The sequence below is a fragment of the Anabrus simplex genome, chromosome 5 (genome assembly GCF_040414725.1).
Source record: "Anabrus simplex isolate iqAnaSimp1 chromosome 5, ASM4041472v1, whole genome shotgun sequence".
Taxonomy (NCBI): Eukaryota; Metazoa; Arthropoda; class Insecta; order Orthoptera; family Tettigoniidae; genus Anabrus; species Anabrus simplex.
In genome coordinates, this window is record NC_090269.1 from 255,365,502 (window position 1) to 255,377,714 (window position 12,213).

Genomic DNA, 12,213 nt, shown 5'->3' on the forward strand with positions numbered 1-12,213 from the left:
CTCTAATTACAACTTGCCACATTAACATTCCATTTCCTTCATATATATATACCTCCATATTTAAAAATATCTTCATTCAATTCCACTTAAATAACCTCTGTGTTACGGTAGCAATACTTAATAACCTGATTATTCTCTCATACACTGCAACTTCGTAATATTTCAAACATTTCCTTATAATACAATTATCGTACTGGCCATGATTGCAACACATATTGACCTGAAGTTTTAGGTTACGTCTCATATCTCGCCTGCATTTTCTACAACCCCAACTGGTTAAACGTTTCACGGTCTACACGTATGGATTGGTACTAAACATGCACAAATGCTCAATCAGATCTAGTCTCCATTAACCTTAAAATTATCACATTAGCACCATAGTTATATAGCATAAATTGGCACATTTCATCGGCTAATAATTGGCATTTATATTCACATATCCTTTCATTGGCACTACATCTCTTACTTCTAGCACACCTGCACACATATAAATATTTTTCATCAGTTGATCTCAAATTCATTACGATGCAACTTATAATACTTATCTCCTAACGGGATTTTGCTGCTGGATCTCTCCTGGTCTGTGGCATCTTGGAGTAGGCAGCCTCTGCGATCCAAAGATTACGTCATCTGCGGCTCCAGCTGGGGATCTTGGCTTGAGCTATTTCGTCTTGAGCGACCATTTCCATCTGTTTAAGCTGAGTCCATCTTGTCACCAGTTCTCATGCAATCATAAAAGAACAAATACATAGTAGAATTCATGGTATACTGGTGAATAGTAGGCTATTCAATACATAATATTTGTTTTTCAGAATCTCATATTGGTCGAAAATATTCTTTTTTTTTAAATTTAGAGATTTCTCTAATTCGGCCTACTTCTTGCTATTTCTTTCGCTTAAACAGATATTGTCTCCCTCCCGGAAACAACAAATTATGCCTTCCTTAGCAAGGATTTGCCGCTATAATACTAATTTCGGCAATGTATAACTCGGCTGAAGTTTCCTTTCGCTTCTGAGTTTAGGTGTTACAGTAACAAATATTTCCTTCAAATCTACGCCTTTTCTGCCGATATTTTTGCAGATGTAATCTTCACTGCTGTTTGTATATTAATACTTTAGTATTTAACGTTGCGTTGACCCTTTTATATCCTTCCGTAAGTCGTGCTGCTCCTCTTCAACTCGTAACTCTTTCTTCTCAAGGTAGTCAAGAATCGATTTCATTCAAATTTTTTAGTCCATCATTATTTAATCTTGAGATTCTTTTTCCTTGCGGCCGGACAATATCGATTTACTAGATCTCTACTCTGTGTACTTGCACATTACCTGAAGCTATTGTGCGCCATATTTGTCCACTGTTTCCATGACATTTACGGCCGCTAATGTAACGTAATGATACAATACCATAGCGAAGCACGGGTATCTTGCTAGTATCTGCATATATACAATTACTTGTATATATGATGTATAATCCACTGCAATATTGTGCAACACACACGATTTAAAAAGAACTTCAAGAGATGTGTGGGATCTGGTAAATGCAGCACGGATGAAGTTTAGGAAGCTGAGATTGTTATCAGCGGAATACTGTGTAGGAGGGATACTGACTGGAGAGTGGTTGGGGATTTAAATGAGACTATGGAGTGTGTATGTGGGAAACTGGGTTAGATCCTAATGCATGGATAGGAGATAGGGATCTGCACCCAGATGACCTTCACTTAAACCGCAGTGATGCGTATAAGTTAGGAAATTTGTTTGGAAGGGTAATAGTGAGGTACATTCATGGAAACGGGGTGACCTAGGGAGCGGTGATAAGGGAACGGGGAAATGGAAATCAAGTAGGGATGACATAAAAATGTTAGTTTTAAACTGTAGAAGTATTGTAAAAAAGAAAGGAATAGAATTAAGTAATTAAATAAATATATAGTTACCAGAATTGTAATAAGAGTTGAATCATGGCTGAGAAATGATATAATGGATGCAGAAATTTTCTCACGGAACTGGAGTGTGTATCGTCGAGATAGGATAGAAATGCAGGGAGGGGGAGTATTCATTCTGGTGAAAGAAGAATTTGTAAGCTACGAAAAAGTTAAAAGATGAAAAACATGAAATTCTAGGTGTAAGGCTCATTTCTAAAGATAATAGGAAACTTGATATCTTTGGAGTGAACAGACCGGGAAAGGGTAGTGTTGACACAGATTCAGAATTATTTGATAGATAATCAGCTATGTGGGAAATGACATGGAAAGAAATGTGATTGTAGCGGGAGATTTGAATTTACCAGATGTCAATTAAGAAGGAAATGTGAACGACAGGAAGCATGATCAACAAATGACAAATAAGTTAATATGGGAAGGACGGCTGATTCAGAAAGTGATGGAACTAACTAGAGGGAAAAATTTCCTGGATGTGGTGCTGGTAAAAAAACCAGATGAGTTCTGAGAGAAACTGAAGTAATAGATGGTATTAGGGATCATGAAGCTGTTTTTGTTGTAGTTGAATCTAGCAAACAAGGCAGCTAAGGATAATATGATGGCAAGCATAATTGGCAGTCATACAAATTTTAGTAAAAAATGGAAGGGTATATATAGGTACTTTAAGACAGAAACAGGTTCCAAGAAGGACATTCCAGGAATGATTAATGAACAAGGGGAGTGTGTATGTGAGGATCTTCAAAAGGCAGAAGTTTTCAGTCAGCAGTACGTAAAGATTGTTGGTTACAAGGATAATGTCCAGATAGAGGAGGAGACCAATGCTCAAGAAGTATTAAAATTTACATATGATAACAATGACATTTACAATAAGATACAAAAGTTGAAAACTAGAAAAGCAGCTGGAATTGATAAGATTTCTGGGGATATACTAAATACAGTGGGTTGGGATATAGTACCATATCTGAAGTACTTATTTGATTATTGTTTGCTTGAAGGAGCTATACCAAATGAATGGAGAGTTGCTATAGTAGCCCCTGTGTATAAAGGAAAGGGTGATAGACGTAAAACTGAAAATATACAGGCCAGTAAGTTTGACATACATTGTATGTAAGCTTTGGGAAGGCATTCATTCTGATTATATTAGACATGTTTGTGAAATTAATAACTGGTTCGATAGAAGGCTGTTCGGTTTTAGGAAAGGTTATTCCGCTGACGCTCAACTTGTAGGATTCCAGCAAGATATAGCAGATATCTTGGATTCTGGAGGTCAAATGGACTGTATTGCGATTGACCTGTCTAAAGCATTTGATATGGTGGATCATGGGAGACTACTAGCAAAACTGAGTGCAATTGGACTAGGCAAAAGAGTGACTGAATAGGTTGTTATTTTTCTAGAAAATAGATCTCAGAGAATTAGAGTAGGTGAAGCCTTATCTGACCCTGTAATAATTAAGAGGGGAATTCCTCAAGGCAGTATTATTGGACCTTTATGTTTTCTTATATATATAAATGACTAGTGGACCCATGCACTGCTCCACAGCATTCCTTATAAATTGGTCAGATAACTCATCCTGATATTCGTGTCGTAGTCATATTGTTTTTCCTGACCATTTCAATAATTTTATTATCATTTAATACCGATAATATAGTTGATGGATTTTCCAAAAATTAAAATATTTGTTTATTTTCAAAGAAGATTCCAAATACAAAATTTAACGTCTGTAACATCTTCAGTTGTACGATCCCGCCTGTATGTGTGTCTTACCCTACAGTTTTCTTTCCCAAACAGTAAGTCATAATATGTTTACCATACCGATTGGGAACGAACTTTGACTTAAACAGCATTCAGTGTGTCAGCTACCCCAAAGACTATGAATTCGTCACTAACATCGTCAGTTTAGGAGTTTTAAGTTTCACCCCCTTCCTTTAGGGGTGCTAGGGGTTTCTTGCCCCTACAGTAATTTTTCCAGATAAAAGCAGAAATAAGTTTTAAGGAACACATCATAATCTTCACATACTGGTGGGTAGACAACCCGCTGATCGGACTTGTCTTGCGATTTGCTTATCTTCCCCTATTTTATTTTTCACCCCTTAGTGCCGAACTACCAATCAGATTTCGTTCAAATCACTTCATAATCTCTCTCAGATGTAATAAGAACAAACTGTGAAAATTTCAGCAAAATCGGTCCAGTAGTTTTTGAGTCTATTAGCTTCAAACATACCACCATTCAATTTTATATATATAGATATGAGTAAACAAGTGGAATCAGAGGTAAGGCTTTTTGCGGATGATGCTATTCTGTATAGAGTAATAAATAAGTTACAAGATTGTGAGCAACTGTAACATGACCTCGATAATGTTGCGAGATGGACAGCAGGCAATGGTATGTTGATAAACGGGGTTAAAAGTCAAATTGTGAGTCTCACAAATAGGAAAAGGCCTCTCAGTTTTAATTACTGCGTTGATGGGGTGAAAGTTCCTTTTGGGGATCTTTGTAAGTATCTAGCTGTTAATATAAGGAAAGATCTTCATTGGGATAAACACATAAATGGAATTGTAAATAAAGGGTACAGATCTCTGCACATGGTTATGAGGGTGTTTAGGGGTTGTAGTAAGGCTGTAAAGGAAATGGCATATAAATCTCTGGTAAGATCGTAACTAGAGTATGGTTCCAGTGTATGGGACCCTCACCAGGATTACCTGATTCAAGAACTGGAAAAAATCCAAAGAAAAGCAGCTTGATTTGTTCTAGGTGATTTCCGACAAAAGAGTAGCATTACAAAAATGTTGCAAAGTTTGGGCTGGGAAGGATTGGGAGAAAGAAGACGAGCTGCTCGACTAAGTGGTATGTAAAATTATTTCAAGAATAAAATTTACTGTGTCCACCTATTCAGTACAATTATATTCTGTAGTGATTAAAGCCTACATGAATTACATATACTAATTAGGTACATGTTTTGCCCTAATATTGGGCATCTTCAGCCTAATAATAATCTTAAGGTCAAGTCCTTAAACCAATTAAACATTAGATTTTAAAACTAAATACAATGGTCTTATACTTTAAAAATATTTTACAAAAAGTTGTGCTTTAGGTGATATTTACATAGATTTAAAATGTGTACATTAATTAAAACCCAGAATTTGTGACAGGGAAGCAATTAAAATTATCATACAATGACTAGAAATTGTCCAAAGTGTAAAGCACAACTTTTTGTAAAATAATTTTAAAGCATAAGACCATTGTATTTAGTTTTAAGTTCTAATGTTTAATTGGTTTAAGGACTTGACCTTAAGATTATTATTAGGCTGAAGATGCCTAAAACTAGGGCGAAACATGTACCTAATTAATATATGTAATTCATGTAGGATTTAATCACTACAGAATATAATTGTATTGAATAGGTGGACACAGTAAATTTTATTCTTGAAAGAATTTTACTTATTGTTGTCTTCAATACAGAACAGATATGAGATTAGTTACTTGTAAGTGGTATGTTCCGAGCTGTCAGCGGAGGGATGGCATGGAATGAAATTAGTAGACAAATAAGTTTGAATGGCATATTTAAAAGTAGGGAAGATCACATTATGAAGATAAAGTTGGAATTCAAGAGGACAAACTGGAGCAAATATTCATGTATAGGAAGGGGAGTTAGGGATTGGAATAACTTACCAAGGGAAATGTTCAGTAAATTTCCAATTTCTTTGAAATCATTTAAGAAAAGGCTAGGAAAATAACAGATAGGTAATCTGCAACCTGGCCAACTGCTCTAAATGCAGATCAAGATTGATTGATTGATCAGTCGGTCGGTTGTAATAAGTCCAGACAACGCAGTGTGTGTCTAGTATTGTGAAGGAACTTCCTTACATTGTAAATAGGCTATTGGAGACTCTTGAATTTATGAGTTCTAGAAGCCTGGCCAGGCAGCATACATAAAGAGGCAGTTTTGAGAGTAGAGTGGAGTTGTCTTAACGAGACTTGTGGAAGTCATGTTAGCCGAGTGTTTGATGTCAAGTAAACTTTGTTGGGTTGATAGTTGGTTGACATGTAAGTATTGCAGTCTTCTTCCTAATCTTTGCAGTCAAGTGTTTGTTCACGATGGCAGTTCATTAATGCGTGTGTACAGAATATGTGTAAATAACTTCTAAAAAAAAAACGTGTACACAACTGACAGCATTTTGTGTGCGTTTTTGTGAATACAACATCTTATCCAAAGAAATTTGCTCACTTTAAATATTGATATACAAATTAGCAAGAAGTTTTTGAAAACTTTCTTCTGAAGCATGGAATTCCATGGAAGTTAAACACAGACAATAACTAGCTCAGAAAGAGTAGATGCTTTTGAAATGTGACATTACAGAATAATGCTGAAGGTGAAGTGGTTGGATAGGATCATGAATGAAGAGATAATGAATCAAATTGGGGAGAGGAGAATGATTTGGCAAAATTTTACCAGAAGAGGAGATAGAATGATAAAACACATCTCAAGACATCAAGACTTGTTCTTTCTGATAAGAATGTGAAGGGCTAGGCCAAGGTATGAATAGGACAAACAGATTAGGGTGGATGTAGGATGTAGTCATTACACAGAAATGAAAAGGTTAGTACAGGATAGGATAGCATGGAAAGCTGCATCAAACCAGTCCATGGACTGATGACTCAAACGACAACAACATTATTAATTGAGAAATTTGACATTTCCTGTTTTAGCCTCCTTAATATTGCTATGCCACTGTATACTAATAGGGTAATAATAGTCTAATGCACACACCAGCTATACCTGGACTTAAGTACTGGTACCAAGTTTCAAAAACTACTGTTAAACTGTTTCCCTACGATATTGTCACAAACAAACAAAAAATAAATTGAACCTATTTTGAAATTTTGTATACATAATACAAGATAAATATGAAGTTTGGATTACCTATATATATATATGTCTAATTTTTCCATTATTAGTGAGTATATGATTATAGTACGCTTCTTTCAGGAACATTGCAGTCTTAGAGATTAAAATATATTTCTTACCAGTACTTTGTCTGAATAATATTGTCTCAAAGGAGTGGAAAATGGAAGTAATATGTTTCAGAAAATATAATTATCATCATTGTAATTAAGGATTCTCTGTTCTGCAGTCAAAAGAAACACAAGCGGTAATTGTGACCATAATGGAAATCCAACCTCGGCAGTCATCTGGAACAGAGGGCAAATCCAGTGATGACATAGTTAATGAGTTTGCTGGCGTGGTTATTAAAAGAATCCAAGGAAAGATAGTTTCAGATGAAATTTTACCAGCACTGTTATGGGTAAGTAATTTCATTATGTTTGGAAGAAGCAAATATTTGAGGCATAATGTGAGTATTGGTGTACCTTAGAAAATCTTCAGAAAACCAGTTAGAAATTAGTTTTTATATATTTATATATAATATTAGAATTCTCAGTAATCACATGCTGTAATATAATTTACTCTTACATTATCTTAAACCCTATTGTTTCTTTTACAAACAAATTAAAAAATAGAATCTTGCATATATTCCGAACAAAAAATGGTAAGTTCTACAAACTAATGAGAGACATGTTATAATCTTGCTCAAGGTTGTTAAGTAAATAATAGCTTTCCTGGGTATTCTTAGCACACCTATCTAGAAGAGGCAAGGTTACCTGAGGCTAAAGACAGGTCATTTGGTACCTGGATTTGCTTTCCATTGTTTTCATTGAAAAGAAAGAACCTAGCCTGCCAGGTGGCCATGATCTATAAGGCAACAAGTTTATATGGTCTGACCATGGGTAGCCGGTTCCAGTACTGTTGGTTGAAAAATTTCACCATCAAAATGTTGGCCAGCAGGGTAGGAGAGGTGGTGATATACATTTCATAATCACTAGGTTGCGTGCCAAAAGCTGGATTCAATTCCACAGTATTCATATGGAGTGAGGGCCTATGATGTTGTTGATGGTGATTCATCCATCGGAGAGGGCGTTGAAAAACTTGAGCAGACCACTTGGTGCTATTCGACAGGAGTGGGCTCTGTGCTGGCACTAGGTTTTACCCTCTTCCTTCCATCATATATTACATCCTTCATTTTGTCTCATTAACTCCTCTGATGAGGTTGATGTCGGGAAAGGCATCTGGTCTAAAATCTCACTACAAAGATTTATCACATTTTATACCCAACCCCATAGAGAAACAAGACAAGGGTTGGAAATACATACAAAGCAAGATACTATCTAATTAAATAGGTACACTACAATTCTAAACCTGTCTTAAGCCTGTCCTAATCACAACAGTTACAACTAGTTAACTGAAAAATTACAAATATAGTTAGAACTAAATTCCTAGAGAGATTTTCCTCTAATATGCAAGGATTGCACAATAATGGAGAACTAAGTAATGGAGCAAACAAGATATTTTTGTAATAACTATACTACAGTTCTAAATTGCACTTAGATGTATCCAAATTACGTTAAATGAAACAACAGAAAAATAGTTAAAACTAAATACTTATATGAACGTTTTTCCCTACAAGCTAACAGAAATGATTACTACCCTTAAAAGCTGAATGATCAAGGTGCAAAGGACAAAGTATGCCAGAAACTTGGGACTACAAATAATCTGAATACAGTACTGTAATCAGCTTATTATAATTTCTATTTTCTCGACTACCCTCTACTGTTTGTTATCATCTGGACACCAACAGTACAATATGTGAATATGAAGAGCAGCGATCATCAATACAAATACTGAACTATTTTGTCAGTGAAATATTGCATATTTGCTTGAACTTATTTTAAAACAAAATTTAAATGTATGTCCTGTCATTTAATGAAATACAGTAGAAGTCCGGTATAGTGAGAATTCATAACAGCGAAAAATTTATTCACTATTGCCGATTGTCGTTATATCCAATTTTTGTATGAAAGTCAGGGAAACCCCCATACACATTACAATTGATAATGAAACATCAATCAGTTTGTTCAAAACTTGCATTTCCGCAGATGATATCCACGTTACGGTTTACTTGTTTGTTATTTGTTGAAATCTGATACTGCATGAAAGTGTGTGTTTAATTTCATTCTGAAAAAATATAATACCGTATTTCTCCAAATCTAACATGACCCACACTTTTTCCTACAAAAAATTTTAATCAGGCTTAAAATGTCCTTTGTAAAATCATATGAATGCCTTTGTTGTACAGTACGCATTTCTATACTATTTTTAGACGCTGAACATTAGCTTTCGTTATGCCGTATTTTTTTGCGGCTGCACAATTATTCTTTATTTCCACAAGTTTAATGATGGTTAACTTAAAATTGGCATCATAATACCGAAGAGACCCCGGTGAAAATTTGCCAGCAATATCTATTCCATGCGTCTCTACAATACAACGATCCATCGGGGAAAATATTTTTGCGTCTATAAAACTGTTACTTTTACTCAACATCAGATATAACCGGCTACCGCTAATATGCACGTCTCGCTTGCCGGGTTCGGCCAACTTCAGCGGCTAGCGATGTATAGGCCTAATCGTGGACGTTGAAGGTCAACAAACGAGTTTATTGCACCGTGACATGCCCATTCCACCCTTGCGTTATTCGTGCACATACCTCACGATTTCATCTTTGACTTCTTTAAAGCATCCTTATTGCGGAGAACTGAATGCATTTTTTGTTCAGTACACATTTATTAGCTATCTTTGTCTTCACGCTAACGCCGAATATTGGCTTTAGTGAGGCCTATTTTATTGTGGCTGCACAATTATTCTACATTTCCGAATGTTTAATAATCATTAACTTAAAATTGGCATCATAATATCAATGAGAACCCTTTGAAAATTTGCTGGCTATACCTGTTACCTGTCCTAAGTATCTTCACAATACGACTGTCCATCATGAAAATATTCCTGCTGTCTATAAAACTTAATTTTGCTAAGAGTCAGGTACAGTAGATGCGTTATAACTCTGCCACTGAGTAGCCGTGGCCTTTCTAATAATTCTAAGGCTCACATGTTTTGATGCCATTCTACAGATTTGAGAAATGTTTTTGCAGAGGCTAATAGAATGTCATTCTCTCTTCACTATTTCTCGAGATCCAGTGACGTTACACAGAGGCACTGTACAACCTGTTGCCATGCCCTGGCCATGCCTAGCGATGTGTAATAATGAGACAGTTGTTTGTTGTCAACGAGTTTTGTGTGTGTGCGCATGCGAGGGGGAGGGGGGCAAGAAGCGGCGTGGTTACTGCAGTAGTTGCCAGTGGTGTTCATTACTGTTAGGCCGTGAATGCGAGACAACCCTTTTTTTTCACATGAGATTCTAAGAAAATAACGTTGTCTTGGATTTGAAGAAATACGGTATTACTCCCGAGGCTTCTTTGGCAAACATTTCAGTTTTCTTCTTCAAAAGGTGTCACCTAACCTAACTGTACATGTATCATGAAAACATATTTCAAACGCATGTACAGAAATTATAACATCCTCGCTAAAAATTTGGGAATAGCCTTTCGAAATTGAACTAGACGCGAGAAAGTATGAACTATCATCTGAAATCACTCATGTCTTGAGGTGTATCACATTCTTACTTTATTTCAGTATATAACATTAAAATTAAGAGATTGTTTACTTCAGCCTTTATTTTTCATGAGTTAAGAACTGCTGTCGACCACGTTATTTATGCATTTATTACAAAAACGTTTATTCACTTTCATTTTGAATTTTCTTTATGGAACATTGGTTGATGGGTATTACTAATTGACTTCGACGATGCCTTCAAATGTCGATGAGAGAACTCGCTAGAGGACATAGCAAGGAAATGATACCGAAGCTGGTCGATTGCATGCAACATAATCGCTGGAGTGCATAAATATCGATAACGGAAAAATCGTGAGTGCTTAATCGCTCGTAATAACAGATGTGTCAGTGATAGGACTCTCGTAACCAAAGGATAATACACAGTTTAATATAGGAATTTTCAAGGGATAGACAAAAATTGTCGTTATAGCAGGATTCTTATTATATGCCGTACTCGCTATAACAGACTTCTACTGTAAATTATTACCTTTGTGATAGGCAGGATGACCCTTGAACCATCAACATCATCATCATTATTTTCATTTCCCTTTGTCCAACTCCTGCCAGGTCGGAGTGTTGATGGTACTTCTCCACCATTGCCTCTCCTTCCACCACTCCTCTTCAGTAATTGTATTCCAGTTCAGTCTTCTGTTTCTTATACTGTTCTTGACAGAGTCGATCCATCTTGTTCTGGGCCTTCCTCTTGCCCTCTTTCCTTCTATCTTAGCCTCCAATACCTGTTGTGGTATCCTTCTCTCCTCCATCCTCATAACATGTCCAAACCATCTCAATTTATTCTTTTCCATCCTGTCACTCAGTTTTTCTACTCCTCTTTTCTGACTTCAACATTTCTTACTCTTGTTGTCTCTCCTTGTCTTCCCTATCACACTCCTCAGGAACTTCATCTCACTGGCTTGAATTTTACTCTTGTTTCTTGCTGTCAGAGTCCAAGTCTCTGATGCATATGTTAATATTGGGGTATAGGTAGTATGTTTTGTACATTATCTCTTTACATTCCAAGGGAACTTCTCTGCTCCATACCAGGTTCCTTACATTCTGGTAGAATGTATTTCCCATTTGCACCCTTCTGCTGATCTCCTTATCAAACCTTCCATCTTGCAATATTTCTCTTCCCAAATATTTTAATTATTCAATAACCTCAAGGTTTTGTCCCCTGATAATAATAATAATTCTGTTTCCTTCTCTTTCTCCTCTTGTCATCACCGCTGTTTTGCTCTTTTCGACACTGATTTTCATACCATATTTCTCAATATTGTCATTTAAAGCCTCTAGTTGGATTTGCAGTTCTGTATTGTTAACTTCCCAGATCACTATGTCATCTGAAAACAACAATACTTTCATATCTATTCCATATCTTGCCTTTGTTTCCTTAAGAATTTCATCCATAACCATTATAATCATAGATGGAGACAATACACTTCCCTGTCTTAGTCCAGTTTGGTTTCTAAACCAATCTGTTCTCCCCACTGATATCTGGACACAACTGAAACAATTTTTACACATTGCTTTCACTAATTCTATTGATTACCATCCACAACCTTTTCTCTATTAACACTATTGTATGCTTTCTATAGACCAAGGAATATCATCACCAGATTTTTTTCCATATTCCCACTGTTTTTTCATCAGTAATTGCTTGATAAATATAGGGTCTATTGTTGAACTGCCCTGTTAAAATCAATACTGCTCTTCTTCTAAA

The 12,213-nt window shown here is 35.9% G+C and overlaps 1 protein-coding gene across 1 annotated transcript in view; it reads left to right on the plus strand.

The window, feature by feature from the left end:
* The window catches only part of Dhc16F (Dynein heavy chain at 16F), a 1,052,459-nt gene that overhangs the window by 927,442 nt on the left and 112,804 nt on the right, over positions 1 to 12,213 (plus strand). The window contains exon 61 of the mRNA XM_068227815.1: positions 7,065 to 7,235. Within this exon, the coding sequence (XP_068083916.1) occupies positions 7,065 to 7,235 (171 nt within the window). The remainder of the gene's footprint in view (positions 1 to 7,064; positions 7,236 to 12,213) is intronic.